This window comes from Cotesia glomerata, linkage group LG5, assembly GCF_020080835.1.
Source record: "Cotesia glomerata isolate CgM1 linkage group LG5, MPM_Cglom_v2.3, whole genome shotgun sequence".
In the NCBI taxonomy this organism is placed as follows: Eukaryota; Metazoa; Arthropoda; class Insecta; order Hymenoptera; family Braconidae; genus Cotesia; species Cotesia glomerata.
The window spans coordinates 22,368,557-22,386,683 of NC_058162.1; the positions used below are offsets into that span (position 1 = coordinate 22,368,557).

General features: G+C 29.8%; 3 protein-coding genes and 1 long non-coding RNA gene across 5 annotated transcripts; 3 read left to right on the forward strand and 1 right to left on the reverse strand.

The window, feature by feature from the left end:
* The first annotated feature begins 35 nt into the window (after positions 1–35).
* On the forward strand, positions 36–5,889 carry LOC123265709 (cGMP-dependent protein kinase, isozyme 1-like). Its single transcript, XM_044729579.1, has 8 exons — positions 36–495; positions 806–1,086; positions 1,887–2,628; positions 4,811–5,042; positions 5,118–5,224; positions 5,294–5,536; positions 5,618–5,684; positions 5,763–5,889. The coding sequence occupies exons 1-8, from the start codon at positions 287–289 to the stop codon at positions 5,856–5,858; spliced, it is 1,977 nt and encodes a 658-aa protein (XP_044585514.1). The 5' UTR covers positions 36–286; the 3' UTR covers positions 5,859–5,889.
* LOC123265711 lies at positions 5,557–10,606 on the reverse strand. Of its 2 annotated transcripts, XM_044729581.1 has the most exons (4): positions 10,371–10,606; positions 10,083–10,285; positions 6,181–6,368; positions 5,557–6,105 (listed from the first exon to the last, which is right to left on the reverse strand). In XM_044729581.1, exons 1-4 carry the CDS (start codon positions 10,604–10,606, stop codon positions 5,866–5,868), a joined length of 867 nt encoding a protein of 288 aa, XP_044585516.1. In that variant the 3' UTR covers positions 5,557–5,865. The 2 variants fall into 2 exon arrangements, with proteins under 2 accessions (XP_044585516.1, XP_044585515.1); XM_044729580.1 differs by lacking the exons at positions 5,557–6,105; positions 6,181–6,368 and adding an exon at positions 8,428–9,421 and having other exon boundaries at positions 9,895–10,285.
* A 1,070-nt stretch (positions 10,607–11,676) lies between these two features.
* Positions 11,677–12,122, forward strand: LOC123265715. Its single transcript, XR_006509640.1, has 2 exons — positions 11,677–11,721; positions 12,057–12,122. It is a non-coding gene; the product is annotated as an uncharacterized LOC123265715 (long non-coding RNA).
* Positions 12,123–16,311: 4,189 nt separating this feature from the next.
* Positions 16,312–17,810, forward strand: LOC123266137 (tigger transposable element-derived protein 6-like). The gene is made up of 2 exons (XM_044730167.1): positions 16,312–16,384; positions 16,462–17,810. Exons 1-2 carry the CDS (start codon positions 16,312–16,314, stop codon positions 17,808–17,810), a joined length of 1,422 nt encoding a protein of 473 aa, XP_044586102.1.
* The last annotated feature ends 317 nt before the right edge of the window (positions 17,811–18,127 follow it).

Here is an 18,127-nt window from a genome sequence, read left to right on the forward strand (position 1 = left end):
ATATTTTTGAGAAAGCGAATTAATCTTTGTATTTAATATAATTAATTAGAGCAATAATATCTAACAAAATAAAAAATTCTGTCCCTTATTTAATCGTCGATATCCGCAACCTTGTTGTCTTATCTGATAACAGATCGTAGAGGAAATATAAACTATTAGCTGGATTGTAGTCAGTTGATATGTTATATGTTCCACGTACACTATTATCTCTTTGATACAATATAAGCTTTTTAAAATTTTATTACTTGTAATTAAATATTTATTGTACTTATGTGATGAACTGACGATGAAGTTTTTGTGTTGTCGCTCGTCACTGTGTCAATCAAAGTGGAATTTTGATCTTACTAACAAAAATTCTAAAGCTGCGAACAATAAGAATGATAATAATGAGCAACAGATTTACAGAAGATTGTCTAATGTTCGTAGAGACGATATTTTCGGTGAACAAGTTAGAATTTCAAGCTCGACTCCTATTATTTACCAAAAAAACACTGAGTAATTATTTTTTTACACCATCTTACATTATTTTTCTCACCTCCGGGCGGAAAGCGTCAATTTTCCTCCCGCTGCGCCAAACGAAAATGCCGCTTTCCGCCTCCGTCGAGGAGAAAAATAGTATACACACCACGGGCAGTAAATAAGAAAGCCTCAGATCACATGTTTATTGACCTCGGCTTCGCCTCGGACAACAATTACATGTGATCTGAGACATTTCTTATTTTACTGCCCTAGATGTGTAATATACTATATTTTATTAGTAATTAATCATCAATTTTTTATTATTTGTTATATTTTTTTTTTTTAGAACAAAGTCAAGATTGAGAAGCGCGATCAAGAGCAACGAGTTTTTGAGCAATTTTAATGATATGCAAGTGGATACACTCATCAGTGCAATGTATCCGCAGGACATTCCGCCAAACACCCGGCTGATTAATGAAGGAGATGATGGATATCATCTTTATGTATCTGAGGAAGGTGTTTTTGATATTTACAAGGGAAATAAATATCAAGGGACTTTTGGGCCCGGTGTTGTGTTTGGAGAACTTGCTTTACTGTACAAAGCTAAAAGATTTGCTTCTATTGATGGTAAATTTTAATACAAAAAATTAATTTGTTTAAAGTTTTTACACTGTGACTTTTTTTTTGAAAAAAAAATGTTTTAACTTGGAAAAAAAAAAATTTTAGATAGACAACTTGTAAATTTTTATCTAAATTTTTTTTTTTTTCTAAATCTTGAAAACTATTTTTCAAAAAGAAAATTACTATGAGAAAAATTTTGATTTCTTCAGCTGAGAAATAAAATTTTTAACAAATTAATTTCTTATTACAACATTGCTCATTTTTTTCAAAAGAAATTTTTTCTCTTATTACATAAGCTATTTTTAGTGTGACATTAATTAATTAATGATACTGAAGTTGACAGACATTAGAAATTTTTTTACAATTTTATAGCAATGAAATTATTATAAAAAAAAATTTACTAAAAATTTCCACATGTGGAAATTAGAAAAAAATTATTAGTGGAAATTTTTAAAAGTATTTTTATTATTTTAATTGATTTGTTATAAAAATTTTTTAAATTGACAGCTGACAGATAATTTCAGTATCATATTAATTAATTTATTAATCATTACTTCTAGAAATTTCTTCTTTAAACATTGTTATTTTGAAGGTTAGATTACTGTTGTTGTATTTAGAATACTCTGTCTTATGATTGGTTAATTTGAATCTGACTCTCTCTACTTTCTTATGATTGGTTGATTCACATAACCAACAATTATGAACACTATCTATAGTAAACAATTGAAAAAAATTATTAATCATTAATAAGAACATTTATTTATGTATTATGTAATATAAAAAATTAATTATTGAATTACTTACAGTAAAAAAAGGAGGAAAAGTTTGGGTATTGGACAGAAAATCATATCAAGCCTCCATGAAAGATGATGTTGAGCGAATAACTGAAGACAACATTGAAATGCTCCGAAAAATTTCATTTCTTCGTGATCTCTCTAACCATGTTTTAAGAAAAATTTCAGATTTGATGTACGTTAAATTTTTCCCCGCTGGAACATATATCGTGGATGAAGGAGAGACTGGTGACAAATTTTTTATCATAAACTGCGGACATGTGAAAGTAATGAAGCTGAGTGACGGTCAAGAAATAGTAATTTCCGAGTTGTACAAAGGAGAGTACTTTGGAGAGAAATCACTCTATGCTAATGAAAATAATGTCAGAAAACCTAGTGTTGCAAGTTTTGTCGCTGCAAGTCCGGGTGTTGAGTGTTTGATTATTGATAGGAAGACTTTTTTAAATTATCTTGGAGATTTGGAATCGATAACGAAGCGAGATTGGACTGCTGAGTATGAAGAACGTAAAAAATCTCTGAAGATTAAATGGAAACCAGAGTATCCAGATTTACAGTTAACAGATTTGGACGTCAATGCTGGAATTGGTAGAGGAAGTTTTGGGCTGGTGCTGTTAGTTACTAGCAAATCCATCCCGGACAAGAGCTTTGTGTTGAAGAAAATTTCTAAGGCTCTGGTCAGCAAGCTTAATTACCAAAAATATATTTTGAATGAGAAATTTGTAATGCAAGCTTGTGATTCTCCATTTATATGCAAGTAAGAACCGTAGTTTATGTAATTATAATTAGTTTTTTTAATTAAATTTAATATCATTGGAAAAGTTTTGACCAGAATTTGTGCCTTTTCAATGTTTCATATACTTTTCAGCAATAGCTAATTTATTATGATAAGTTTTTGAAGTAATTCTAAACAGATTTGAATTTCGCGATAAACAAAATTGATTTATGAATTTATTATGGTTTTATCTAGATATTATTGAAAAAATATTGAGCGATTGTTTAAAAAAATTATGTGACTGGATTAATAAGAATCAACTTAAAATTAACATTAAAAAAACAGTGTTTGTGATGAGGGGCCATTCATTAATTACGTAAGGACAATTTTGGTGACTTTTGACCCCCCCCCTTCCCTTTTCTTATGTAAGATTTTATCTTGATCTTTTAAATAATAAACTGTTATGTTAGGAAAGGATCAGTTTCACGAAAACTTATAGGTCAACGTGGATCCATAATTTTTATTCCTTAACAAGTAATAATATTTTTTAACAAGAAATGTTTTTTATTTTTCAAATAATAAAAATACGATAATGCACGGAAAAATATACTATAATTTTTTCTATAGAACCAAACATGGATAACAATAAAAACATATGGAATTTTAATAAGTTATTTTTTTTTTTTCAATAGCAATAAAAATTATTTAAATAAAATAAAAATTCGACTGTACACTTTAAAATTATGAAAACTATTTGGAATCCAAAATGGAATTAGATTTTTAAAATTGAATTTTGATTCACAAAATATTGTGTAAGAATTAATTTCACCCCCCCCCCCTCAATACCCTTACGTAATTAATGAATGGCCCCTAATACATGATCAACGTGTTAAAAATATCAGAAACAAGTGCAAATTGATGATTAATGATCTCATAAAATATTTAACTAAAACAAAGTATCTGGGCGTTGTAATAGATGATAATTTAAATTATAAAAAAATGCGGAAAATGTTAATAGCAGAATTCTCAATAAAATTAATTTTATAAGTAGATTAAATAATAATGTAACCAGTTATGTAAAATGTCAAATCTATAAAACAATGTGCTCCTGCACTTTGAATATTGCAACACAATTATGCTTAACTATGATGATTATATATTAAACAAACTACAAAAATTACAAAATCGTGGGATGCGCGTTAAATTGATGTTAATAGATACACAAAATTAGAATCTATGTTAGATACCGTCTAGGACGGTTATCGGTTGGGCAAAAAGTAGTTTTTAATTCTTATTTATTCATACACAAAATGATCAATAATCTACTACCGTAGTATCTAATTGAGGAATTTGAATTCAATAGACCACACTGCGCAACAAGACAAACATCTTCTCTTAAGAATCTAATTTTTCTATTTTATATGGTCTAATTTATATAGATTTAAGTAGCTTATATTACATATATTACAAATATAAGTAATGCTGTGAAGCGGGAAAGAATAGGAGTTACGGTAATTATTACGTGAAGCGTTCCACATTCACGTAACAGGATATTGGTAGGAAAGGATTGAGAAAGGAATGTGGAGAGGATCATCTTAATGTGAGTTTATAGAATATGCGAGAAAAAATTATTAGATAGCTCGGACTGGGATTCGAACCCAGAACCTTCCGAAGACATGTCGGCTACTCTACCATTTGAGCTATCCGGTCTATACTAAATTTCCTTTCGCTTATTCTATATACATTAAGCCACACCGTCCATCTTACGGCAAGCATTTTTACAAATATAAATAATGCTGTGAAGCGGGAAAGAATAGGAGTTACGGTAATTATTACGTGAAGCGTTCCACATTCACGTAACAGGATATTGGTAGGAAAGGATTGAGAAAGGAATGTGGAGAGGATCATCTTAATGTGAGTTTATAGATTTATTTATAAGCTGTGAAAGAAATATTAAAATAGCAAAAACCAGAACTTAAAGTGCGGAGAAATCAATTGTTTATAGAGGAGAAAATTGGTACAAAAAATTTCCACATGAAATTAGAATTGAAGATCGAATACAGATATTTAACATATATCTTAAAAAATATATCCTCGAGAATTTTGGGCATTTCGATAAGCTAAATTGTATTTAATTAAAGAAAGTTGTAAAAAGCTTTAGAGCTAAATAAACTTTTATTATATATACTATTATATTGTTATCTAAGATATTGTTGTGTTGAAGGTTATATCAAACTTTCAAAGATCCCAAATATGTTTACTTATTAATGGAAGTATGTCTGGGCGGTGATCTTCGCACGATGCTTTATAGAAATGGAAAGTTCAACAATACGACGGCAAGATTTGTAACAGGATGCATTATTGAAGCTTTAGATCACTTGCACTCGCTGGACATAATTTCCAGAGATTTGAAGCCTGATAATATCTTACTAGACAATTATGGATATGCTAAATTGGTTGGTTAGCTTATTTTTTGGTGATAGCTTCATGACTAATAAACACTTACATTATTAGCTAAAATTTCATTTCAGTCTGATTTTGGTACGAGTAAAAGGACAGGTCCTTACAAAACGTGGTCGTTTGTTGGGACATCTGAATACATGGCTCCAGAGTTGATTTTGATAGAAGGCCACGACAGGTAAGAAATTAAACTTATTCTTCATCTGATGAAAATAATTTGTAAATTAAAATTTTGAGATATTTTTAGAGCTGTAGACTTTTGGTCCCTGGGGATTCTTCTCTATGAATTACTTACAAAAAGAGTGCCCTTTGAAGACAACGACAAACTGCAACTTTATAATAAAATTATAAAGAGCAATAATAAAGATATTAAGTTTCCAGATTTCGTAAAACCGCACGCTGCAGATTTAATCACTAAATTATTGAGTTCTAAGCCGGTGGAGAGATTAGGATACTTACGAAATGGGATTATGGATATACGAAATCACAAGTAGGTCCAAAAATTAAATATTAAATTAATTTTAATTTATTAATAAACTTGTCTTTAATTTATTCTTCACTTTACTTCTAGGTGGTTCAAAATGTTTGATTGGAAATCACTGAGGACCAGAATAATGCGCTCGCCATTAGAAACAAAGGTTGGTTTAATTTACAATTATTTGCCAGTGATTTCAATTTAATTGTGATAATAAATAAATAAACGTTTATATTAACAGATATTAAGTCATTTGGACATTAAAAACTTTGAGAAGTTTCCCGTGGAGCGAGAAAATACTGCCAATGATTTTTCCGGATGGGACGCCGATTTCTAATGTCCATTTAATAAAGTGGATAAATACGACGATAAGGATTGTCATCAAACCACTGGTGTAATTTTCTTCGAATATTTGTGTCAAGGTCGTCAATATTTTCAAACTCTAAAGGGACTACTTGGTCATGCAAACTGATACTTGGTTTATTTGATCCGGATAAAACTCCAAGTACGACTTTTTCTTTGCTTCTCTTTGTGTGACAAATCAAATAGTTCAACAGATTGTTATACTGAGAAAAAGTGTAATCCTACAAATAGCATAAAATAAAATAAGATATTTATTACTTTGTTTATCAATATAGATAAAATTTTATTACACTTGCCGTTAAAGAGTACATACACGACGTTGAGGTATCATTTAAAGTATAACACGGAACACCTATTCTTTTGCCTTTAAATGTGGCCATAAAACACTTTGCATAATTCGTGTCTGTGATGTTCTGAGATAGCTTCTTTGTTTGGTTTGCTTCATTATAACCTAAAACTTCTTCGTAAGCCATTTGAGCAATACCTCTTATCAAAGTTCTTCTATCGTCTGCAAGTACCGGTTTTTGTCTTGTACATAAGCCATATTCGAAAATCTCATCGAGCCGTGATAGAAGTATATGGTGATTAACCAATGATCTATATTTGCAGCACTGAAATAATTTTAAATTTTAAGTAAATAGTACAAAAAAAAAAGAGACCCTGTTTTATCAAAGTAAATAAACTTAATTTACTCACCGATTAATACACTCTGCATCCGCGATAAAAACTCGCCGTCTTATAGGCATAGCTTGACAACTCTCGCACTTATTATCAATAGTACGCACAAAATTAACCAACCATTTATCATTAATATCAGTTATCACAGATTTTCTTCCCAGGAATGATTTTAAACCGAATTTGTCTATCGTGATAAGATTGCCACAGCTTTGGCTCAAAAATATTGATAAAATAATAAGTAATTTACTGGCCATAATTTCTCTATTTTAATAAAATATTTTACTATTTTTCTGGCAACTGATCTGACTATTCTGATGGTCTGAAGAATACTGTACCTACTAGTATCTCACTAAAATTTACAGACTATTAAAAAACATTGATGATATAGGAGAATTTCAGAACCATAAACATTTTTTAATTGCCAGTGACGTTTTATCACATAAGAATCTCATGAACTGAATGATTATATCGTAAACAAAACATTTAACAGAAATACTTTAAAAAAAGTTATTTATTTAAGCCTAACATATTCTATAGATGTAAAAATCTATTTACAGTCAAATCTGTATCAGTAGTTTATTGTCATTAGTAAGAAAAGTTCGGATAAATAAACTTCGTTTTATTTGTAGGCTCAGGACTAGGACTCGAGCTGTCAGATGACAAAGTTTCTTCTTTCTACAAATCATTCTTTAAAATTGTTTTTATTTCTTCTTATCTTTGTTTTTATTTTAACTCTGTAACGTAAATGAAATTATCAGTATGTTAAATTCAGATTAAAAGCGCCACTCAGTGGACTTGACCGTTACAAGCTAAAAATTTTGTTGAGTTTAAGGTTTTTCAATACATCCGTCACTGCTTATCACCATATTTAGATTTGTGTATTTAATTGTAATTTAACTTGAAAAACTATAACAATGATTCACTATCAAAACTTTTATTTTGATAGTATCAATCAATTGCTAAAAGAATTAATCATTTCTTCCCTCTCGTAAGAAAAAAGAATTCAAAACGATTCACACTATTAAATTTTCATAAAAGAAGAAATTCAAAACAATTGAAAATATTCAGAAGTATGGAAGAAAATTTAAATTTTATTAATTCCAATTCTTTTTAATTTTTTTTTTTTTAACTTCCCGCTAAGAAAATCGAAGATTTTCAAAAATCGGGAAGTTATTGTTTTCACTCCGTTTTGCAAAAATCGAGTTTTCATCAGATCTCGACGTTTGAAGATCACAGGAAGCTTCCCTGACTCTTCCCGCGAGGTTGTCACGGTGTGTGTGTGTGTGTGTGTGTGTGTGTGTGTGTGTGTGTGTGTAAAAGTATGTGAACCGCTTATAACTTTTGAACGGCGTGACCGATTTTATCGCGGTTGGTGCCATTCGAAAGGGCTTGACCAAACTTAGATTTTAAAAACTATTTGGACCGATTCAGATCAATATATTTTGAGAAATCTTCAAAAAACTGAAAAAAAAAATTTTTTTCAAATGTGGTTTTTTTGGAATAACTTTTAAACGGCTCGATGGTTCAATTCCAAAAACTAATCAGCTCTTAACCTCAAAAAACCACGTCGATCGCCATCAGTCCGGTCAAAATCGGTTGATTCGTTCGAGAGATATCGTGAACGAAAGAAAACCGAAAAAAGTGTTTTTTCGGAATAACTCCGAAATTCCTAGCGCGATCAATTCAAAATTTAAAATTCTTTGTGAGGCTTGAAAAACTGCGTCGAATGCTGCCAACTGCGTGGAAATCGGTTTATTCATTCAAAAGTTATTGCGGTTTAAAAATTCAAAAAATAATTCAAAAAATCGAAGTTGCAGGGATGGCCTTCAGGATCAACCGTTTTTCTAATTTTTTTTTTTTAACCGGGGCCCAGTAATTCGTGTGCTTATATCAAGAAAAATGTCTAAATAATTACTCTTGACATTCTTGATCAAAAATCAACCTTTTCAAAAATAAATATTAGTATTATAAATAATAAAAATATCTACCTTGTTGGATTTATGTTTGGTCTTGTGGTCATTAGGATCTCTCATCAATTTTCTCAACTTAAAACTGACAGGACCAGCTAGTGCAACTCCTAGTTAACCAGGTAGAGGTATTTAATTGAATAAAGACTGTAATATTCCGACTTGACTTTCATGTCTTCAAAAATTTGCCGAGTTTTTCTCTGTGAATTACTTACAAATAAATTGTTCTTTGAAGACAACGACCAACTCCGTCTTTATGAAAAAATTATAAATAGCAACAATTTAATCAAATCTTACAAAGAAGTATCATGGATATACGAAATCACAATTAGGTCCAATAATTACATTAATTTTAATTTATTAATAAAATTGTCTTTAATTTATTCTTCACTTCACTTCTAAGTGATTCAAAATATTTGACTGGAAATCACTGAGGACCAAAATAATGCGCTCACTATTAAAAACAAAGATTGGTTAAAGTGACTATTTTTTTGTCGGTGATTTTAATTTAATTATGCTCATAAATAAATGAACTCTTACATTTACAGGTAAAAAGTCATTTGAACGTTAAAAACTTTGAAGTTTCCTGAGAAGCAAGAAAGTACTGCCAGTGATTTTTCCGAATGGTTCGCCGATTCATAATTTCCATTTAGTAAAGTGGATAAGTAGGTTGATAAGGATTTTTTTCGGACCACTGGCGTAATTTTTTTCGGATAATTATATCAAGATCATCGATATTTTCGAACTCTAAAGAGAGTAATCGATCATGAAAATTGATTTTCGGTTTCTTTGATTCAGATAAAACTCCAACGAGTACCACTTTTTCTTTGCTACTTTTTATGTGACAGAATAGATAGTTCAACAGGTTGTCATATTGAGAAATAGTGTAATCCTACAAACAGAAAAAAAAATAAAATAAGGTATGTACTACTTTGTTTATTAGTATCGATAAAAAATAAGACACGGAAGTTGGCAGGCATTAGAAATTTTTTTAGAATTTTATAGCAATGAAATTATTTCGAAAAAAATTTAATAAAAAATTCCAAATATGAAAATTATAAAAAATTATTAATGGAAATTTTTAGAATCATATTTTTTAATGTAATTGATTTATTATAAAATAAAAAAAAATTAACAGTTGTCAGCTTCCTTTTTAGAATTTTTAGAATTTTTTTTTATTGAAAAAATTATTACAAAAAAATGAAAAAAAATTTTCATTTGTAAAAAACTTGAAAATCTATAAGTGCAATTTCTTAAAAATAATTTTTAGTACTAATTTAGTAAATTAAAAAAAATTAAAAATGTCGGCTAACTTTAGTATTAAATATGCTTTCTTCAGTATTAATAAAAATTAATCACACTTACTGTCATTTTGTACATACACGACGTAAAAGTAGCGTTTAAACCATAACACGGAACAGTTATATTTGAGCTTTTGAATATGGACATAAAACACTTTTCATAATTTGTGTCTGCAATGGCCTTAGGTAGTTTCTTAATTTGGTTATCTTCATTATAACTTAAAACTTCTTCGTAAGCCATTTGAGCAATACCTCTTATCAAAGTTCTTCTATCGTCTGCAAGTACCGGTTGATCAGCAAACAATACAGCAATTTTACGCATGTCCGGATCGTATTCACTTGTCAAATTCGCGTTGTAAAAAATGTTTTTGTCTTGTACATAAGCCATATTCGAAAATCTCATCGAGCCGTGATAGAAGTATATGGTGATTGACCAATGATCTATACTTGCAGCACTAAAATAATTTTAAATTTTAAGTAAATAGTACAAAAAAAAAAGAGACTCTGTTTTATCAAAGTAAATAAACTTAATTTACTCACCGATTAATACACTCTGCATCCGCGATAAAAACTCGCCGTCTTATCGGCATAGCTTGACAACTCTCGTACTTATTATCAATAGTACGCACAAAGTTAACCAACCATTTGTCATGATAATTAATTATCACGGGTTCTAATTTTACCGATGCATTCGAATCAAATCTATCTTCATCAATAACGCTGCCATAATTTTTGTTTAAAAATATTGATAAAACAATAAATAATTTAATTTTCATGATATATTTTTTTTTAAAAGACAATTTACTTTTTTTCTAACAGTTAATCTAACTGTAGCAATAGTAGAAAGAATACTATACTAGTTTCTGACTAAATTTTACACACTATTGAAAAACATAGATGGTATGGGGGAAAATCCGTAGCATATACTATAGGGAATGCGGTCAGAAAATTCAAGTAATGCGTAGCCGGTGAGTAATATCTCAGTAAAAATATTTAAAACTAAAAAATAAACAAAAATATCTCAAGGCCCTCTTTATTTACTATTTTTCTAGGTTCTCAAAGTCTAAAGAATATCTTGCTTTCTACTGTTTATTCATTTCCGTCATGATTTTCCGAAAGAAGAGCACTTTCGAAAAAGAACGGTGGTAGGCGCTCCGTGGGCAAATACATAGCAGGTGTTGGAGAGCTAAGTCCCTTTCTTTTAAATAAAAGGTTCTAGAAAAGTTTAAAATTCGTTTTATATTAGTTACTTATTACTTATGATGTCGCTTTTAAACTTTTAGTGAAACATTCTTTGCATTTTTATAAAATCTTTTATCTTCTGACGTATAACTTAACAGTTTTAGGTGGTATAATGAGAAAAAATTTATTTTAAAAAAAATGAGCAATGTAAGGTCAAAGCCCCAATAGATGATCATGTATCAGTATATGATCACTCCATGTATTTGTATACCTATATTTGTGAATATAGATATACAAATACATGGAGTGATCATCTATTGGGGCTTTTACCTTAATAAGAAATTAATTTGTTGAAAATTTTAAACAATTTTATTTCTTAGCTGAAGAAATAAAAATTTTTCTCGTAGTAATTTCTTGTTGAAAAAATGTTTTATAAATTTGGAAAAAAACAATTTAGGATGAAAATTTGCAAGTTGTCTACCTAATTTTTTTTTCTTTTCAAATTAAGGGGCACACCTAGTGAGACAGGCTAAAAAAAGGCGATTTTTGGGAATTAAAAAAAAAAACTACTGTATCAATTATTCTAAAATTTTAAGGGTATATTTATATATATTTTAAGAATACACAGTAAAATTTTTGAAAAAAAAAATTAAATATTTTTCGAGTTACATGCGATCTCCGACGGCGCTAAAAAAAAAAGGTCTTCCACGTCTGCAGTGATTCCGACCTTCTCCGTGAATGAAACAAAAAAAAAAATTCTCGTTGAACTAGAAGATATTGTCCGTACAATGATTTACAGCTGAAAAAATTGACAAAAATGGCGGCGTTTTAAAAAAAAAAAAGTTGAATTTTACCCAAAATTTTGGTCGTTTTTGGCCTGCCAAAATTCGATTTTTGATCAGATCAAAAAACTGGTTGGTCATTGTATGGAGAACTACATACAGAACATGCAGAAAAAAATTTCATAGTGATCGGATCATTTGTCTCCGAGTAATCACTGCAGCATTTTCGAAAAATGGTTTTTCGAGAAAAACGCGTTTAAAGATAAAATGATCCTATTCTAACTGCCGAGCGGCTACTCTAGTAATGGCTGTAACTCAAAAACTATTTGATATATCGATTAAAAATTTTAGTATGTTATTTTTAAAGGAATAACCTATCGAAATATGAAACAAAAAAAATCGATTTTTTTTAAATTTCACACTAGGTGTGCCCCTTAAAAGACTTTCTTTTGAAAGAAGGTTACATCTTTTCAACAAAAAAATAAAATTTTAAACAAATTAAATCGCATTACTAAAGTCGAAAGGGCGCATCTCAAAATATACGTCCTTTTAGTTTTGCAGAACCAGAAGGGCATATAAAAAAAAATTTTTTTCTCCAATCAACTACACGGAAAAAATGAAACCCGACTGGTTCGTTTTCGGCACCAGACTCAGTCGTGTGCAAGAAAAAATGGAAGAAAAATTAGTTTACACCAGACTGAGTCGTGTGCGCACCTGAATGAGTCTAGTGCAGCACAGGATCTATTAGTTGCGCGCTCGAGACTTTACCAGTTCGGTTATCTGAGACACTGTTCGAAACGATTAAATTAGCCACCTCATAAAGTGTCAAAACCAAGTCATTTTTTTTCATTGTACAGATAAAAATAGCTTAAATAAATTTATATTTTTTCCATGACTTCAAAATAATAATCGTAATAAATGATTCAAATTTTTGATGATTACGAAAATCTTGATTTCGAAATTACGGTGAAATTATTAACTGTATAAAAAAAGATCTGAAAAAGAAATTGTTAAAAATTTAATTGTTAAAAAAAAATATCTCATAATAATTTTTCTTGATAACAAACAATTTTTCCGTAATTTTGAAATTAAAGTTTTCGTCTCTAAAAAAAAAAAAAAAAACTCAAATCTTTAATAATGGATTCGAATTTTGGAATTACGGTGAAAATATTAGACGTACAGAAAATATTTAAAGTTAAGTTGAAAATAAATTATAATTTATTAATTAATTAATTGTTGAATAAAATATCTCCCGATTAAAAAAAAAACAATATTATTATATTTTTCATAAACAAAAATTATTATGGTTTTTCATTTAAGACTATGAAAAAAATACAACACTTGTTCCTGACACCGACATTATACGCTCGTTTCACTTACAGACTACTGTGCATCCACCACCGAGTTCCGGTTTTTTGATAATTTATATGTTTTCGAATGACTGTTAAATGACAGACGATCGATCGATGATCTACGATTTTTACTCAGATAAAAAATCGGAGAAGTCAAGTAAAAATTTGGTTTTTCGAAGAGTGAAGTATGATAACTATACAGAATAAAAATCATAAAGTAACAGTGAAAAATTTTCACAATGATACTCGTCGTTCACTGTCAAACGATGGCCGTTCGATAGTCAAGTGACGGTCATTCGACGATCATTTGTCGACACTGTGAATTCACGGTACATTCACCGTCGTTTCACAATCATTTTATCGTGAACACGAATCCGTCAGGGGTAACAATAAAAATTCTAAATTTATAAAAAAAATAAGCTAATCCACTGTTTGGCCTGGACACCTTCTAGGGGATGCGGAGAAAATTGAATTGATGTATAATGATCATCAAAAATAAATTTATCCAGAGTTTTAAAGCCTAACACATCCTGGCAAAAATTAAAAAAAATTTTTTTTTAAAGTCAAAAGGACGTATGTCAAAAAAAATTTTTTTTTTTGCGTTTTTCAACAAGATTTTTACTTTTAGACATTCCCTATTTTATTATTATTATTATTATTATTATTATTTAATTGGAGAAAAAATTTTTTTTTAATGTTAATAAAAACGCCCAACTGATAAATCCCGATGTTCTTGATTGAAAATCAACATTAAAAACAATTAGTATCATAAAAAATAAAAATTTCTACCTTGTTAAATTTATTTTTTTTTTTTTTGGTGATTAAAATCTTTGAATATTCCTACACGGAAACAAAAAATATCACTTTTTTTACTATTAGTACAGTACTCAATAGCGTTTTGGAAAAAACAAGGTCAAAATGATTACTAAGTAGCGCATTGATGGTACTAATTGGTGGTGTCACACAGCACTCTATTGTCTATGAACATTTTTCTAAAACACTACTAAGTACTGTACGAAACATTGATCATTATTTGTTTTCCCCGTGTAACTTGAAACTAATGTAAACAGGTTCAGCTGATAGAACTGGTGTTAAGCAAGGTGATGATAAATAACAACTGTAATATTCCGACTTGACTTTTCCGTCGTCAGAAATCACGCCGAGTTTGTTTCTATGAATTATTTGTAATAAACTGTCTTTCGAAGATAACGACAAACTACGTCTTTATAATAGAATTCTAAAACAATAACAATGATATTGTTTCCAGATTACGTCAAACCACATGCTGTTGACAATCCATAAATGAGTCCTATACTAAACTCGTAGAGAGATTGGGATATATTATATTACATTATATTATATTGGGACAACTTTATTTAGATGAAGAAATAAAAATTTTTCTCATAGTAATTTTGCTGTTGAAAAAAAAGTTTTTTTGATTTGAAAAAAAAATAATTTTGGATCAAAATTCACAAGTAGTCATCTAATTTTTTTTTTTACTTTTTTTTTCAACAAAAAAGTTACTATGAAAAAAATTTTTATTTCTTCAGATAAGAAATAAAATTGTCCAAAATTTTCGACAAATTTTTTTCAAAATAAATTTTTTCTCTTATTACAAAGACCAGAACAATAATCCGCTCGTCATTACCCTGTTTAAAAATATTGACGAAAAGAAAAATGATAAAATTCGAATTATTTTTAATAATTTAAATTCTTTTGTTTGTATATTAGATATACAGTTTGCATAAAGTGACCGCTTCTCAATCCTTAACGAAGGTATCGATAAGGTTACATTAGTTTTTATTAATTTTATTTTATTTTTTTTTTTACCACGACTCTTAAGGAAGTACGAACACCAAGGCAACTTTTGATAAAAAGCTTGATTTTTTTTTAATATGAAGTTTAAATATGTCTAAACAAATTTCGAAAATTTAAAGGAGATTGCCCAATTATTTAAATAAATAATTAACTTTGAAGTTGAGCAGTTTAACATTGGTCTTAAGGGGTAACCTCCAAACATTGATACATTTCTGTATTTTTCTCGTAAAACTGTCGGTGAATATTTTTAAAAAACTTGTGGATGAAAGTAAATATATTAGTGATAAATTTAATTCAAAAAAATTTACACTTGCCCGACTAATTAAAGTGTATTAACTAAAAGAAAAATAAATGCCGCCATTAGCCAATGTTAAATGTATATCTATATATTGAGAATAATCATATGGTTACTGCTCTCCCCTTACCGCGCTAGAGTCGATACCTATCCCCACCCCGCCTAGCGCTCGTACTTCCTTAAGGGGGGAAATACGTGTAGATGGCCGTTTTCGAGCAGATTTTAATCAATTATTTAAAGGTATAAAAAATTAATATTATTTATTCAAACTTTTGGGTTATTTTATACATATATTGAAGAGTAAAAATTTACATTTACAAGAATAAAACTTAAAAAGTAGTAAAGATATCAGCTGATACATCTTGTAGGTTGTCGTCCGACTTCGCAACTGGTGTACATCATGGAGGCCATAATTTTTATCTGAAATCAATGCATCAAAATTATAACTTTTTTTAGACATGTATCTTCTATATGAACTTCATTTTAAAGAAAAAAAAAAAAAATTTTCATTTTTTTGACGGCTGTGAAAGTAAGTCATGTTTTTTTACCTTTTTTTTGTTTATTGTTTAGTATAAAAAAATTAGTTAAAATGAAAAAATTGCTTCTGATTGAGGTTCATATTCAGCACAATTATGTAAAGAAATAATATACAGTAGAACCTCGATAAGTCGAACCTCGATAACTCGAAAACCTCCGTAACTCGAAAAAATATTTCATCCCCTTCCCTTCAAGCCATAAAACCTCCGTTACTCGAAATTTTTACCCTCTATAAGTCGAAATAATTAGTGAGTCCCTACAAGCTATTTCTGTACATTTTTACCCTCCATAACTCGAATACACACACTTGGACCTCTCTATCTCGAATTTTAAGTTATTACCGTATTTAAGTATCTTATTAGGATTACCAGTTTTACGAAATGGTAATGGAATTTATAGCTGACGTCAGGTTCTCTGTTGGCGATTGTAAAATTATCATACCCTTAGACTTAGTTACGATTCACTGCAATACACATCAATTTTGACAGCTCTACGTGAAAAGAAATTAATAAATAATGAGTGTAAAACGTAAACTAAAAACTCTTAGTCTCTCTGAAAAACTACGAGTGCTCGAAGCAGTGAAGACTAGTAAAAAAAAAAGGATGTTGCGGAACAATTTGATATACCTTTAAGTACTCTTTCGACAATAATAAAAAATGAAGTAGTTATAAGGAAGAAAGTTGAGAGTGGTCAAAGTTTGTCGTGTAAAAGACGGCGAATTTCCGAGTTTCCCGGTTTAGAAGAGTGCTTATTAAAATGGTTTAAACAGTGTCGTCATGAAAATATAAGTATTAGTGGACCATTATTACAAGAAAAGGCAGAAATATATTCGACGTCTTTAGGATTTTCTGATTTTAGAGCAAGCAATGGATGGCTGGAAAAGTTTAAACGTAGGCATGACCTTGTTTTCAAGAAAGTTTGCGGGGAAAGTGCAAGTGTAAATGTTGCAACTTGTAATAAATGGACAAATGACAGATTGAAAGATTTGTTACGTGATTTTGAGCCTGAAAATGTCTTCAATGCTGATGAAACAGCTTTATTTTATAAATGTCTTCCCGACAAAACTCTAACTTTTAGAGATGATAAATGCCATGGTGGTAAGCATAGCAAAGAACGCTTAACAATTTTACTCGCTGCAAACATGACAGGTACAGAAAAACTCTCACCTTCAGTGATTGGGAAATCGAAAAAACCTCGTTGTTTTTCAAAATGCAAATCTCTGCCATTGAAATATGAAGCGAATACTAAAGCATGGATGACTTCTGCAATCTTCAGAGACTGGCTCATAGGTATTGACAAGAAAATGAGTAAAGAAAAAAGAAAAATACTACTATTTATAGATAATTGCACGGCACACAACGATATTCCTCAAATGACATCAGTAAGAGTAGAGTTTTTACCTCCAAACACCACATCAAAATTGCAACCGATGGATCAGGGCATTATCAAAAATTTCAAGTCATTATACCGTAAAGAAGTAGTCAGGAATATGTTGCAAGATTTGGAAGAAAAAAGAGATTCTCGTATAGATGTATTGCAAGCCATGCGGATGGCTGATAAAGCTTGGCGAAATGTGACTGCTACTACCATCAAAAACTGCTTTGCTCACTGTGGATTTTCTTCGTCAATAATCGAAGAAGAAGTCGAAGATATTTCTCTGCAACCTCCTGAAGAATGGGATACAGTGGTGCCTGAAATATGTTTCGAGGACTTTATTACATGTGACGATGGAGTGATGACTGCTGGAATATTATCCGACGAAGAGATTCTTAATTCAGTATCTAAGAGTAATGAAAGAGATGAATATGAGATAGAAGATCCAAGTAATATAACATGCACTCAATTAGTTTCGATCAAAGAGGCTAGAATAGCATTAAATACGTTACGTAATTTTATAGAACAAACAAGTATCTCGGAAGAAAAAGAATTTTCTGCTCTTTGTATTTTAGACAATGCAATAGATAAAGAACAGCCTTATTTAAAGCAAAAAAAAATAACTGATTTTTTCCAATAAGTTTTCTGAATAAATATGTTGATTATATATGTAACTTGAATTTTTGTATGTGCATTTATTCGACTTTTTCCTTTCTGTTTGTCACCTCCCTAACTCGAAACCAGTTACCAGTCACCTCCCTAACTCGAAACCCTCTATAACTCGAAAACTCTATAACTCGAATTTTTTTTGCTCTCCCTTGGAGTTCGAGTTATAGAGGTTCTACTGTACTAAATTTGAAGATGATTGGTTAAAAACTTTTTAAGCTAGAGTGTACACTAGTTCGAAAAAACTAGTTTCGAGAAAAACGCGTTTAAAAAATAAGTGATGAAAAAAGT

What these genes read in the sequence shown, in the direction of transcription:
- LOC123265709 (XM_044729579.1), top strand. Translation starts at nt 287, where the DNA reads ATGAAGTTTTTGTGTTGTCGCTCGTCACTGTGTCAATCAAAGTGGAAT. An exon ending in GATTCTCCATTTATATGCAA is followed by an intron (nt 2,629 to 4,810) that starts GTAAGAACCGTA and finishes GTTGTGTTGAAG; the next exon opens with GTTATATCAAACTTTCAAAG. An exon ending in ATGGATATACGAAATCACAA is followed by an intron (nt 5,537 to 5,617) that starts GTAGGTCCAAAA and finishes CTTTACTTCTAG; the next exon opens with GTGGTTCAAAATGTTTGATT.
- LOC123266137 (XM_044730167.1), top strand. Translation starts at nt 16,312, where the DNA reads ATGAGTGTAAAACGTAAACTAAAAACTCTTAGTCTCTCTGAAAAACTA. An exon ending in GCTCGAAGCAGTGAAGACTA is followed by an intron (nt 16,385 to 16,461) that starts GTAAAAAAAAAA and finishes AAAATGAAGTAG; the next exon opens with TTATAAGGAAGAAAGTTGAG.
- LOC123265711 (XM_044729580.1), bottom strand. Translation starts at nt 10,606, where the DNA reads ATGAAAATTAAATTATTTATTGTTTTATCAATATTTTTAAACAAAAAT. An exon ending in GATGCAGAGTGTATTAATCG is followed by an intron (nt 10,286 to 10,370) that starts GTGAGTAAATTA and finishes AAATTATTTTAG; the next exon opens with TGCTGCAAGTATAGATCATT. An exon ending in CGTGTATGTACAAAATGACA is followed by an intron (nt 9,422 to 9,894) that starts GTAAGTGTGATT and finishes TTCTGTTTGTAG; the next exon opens with GATTACACTATTTCTCAATA.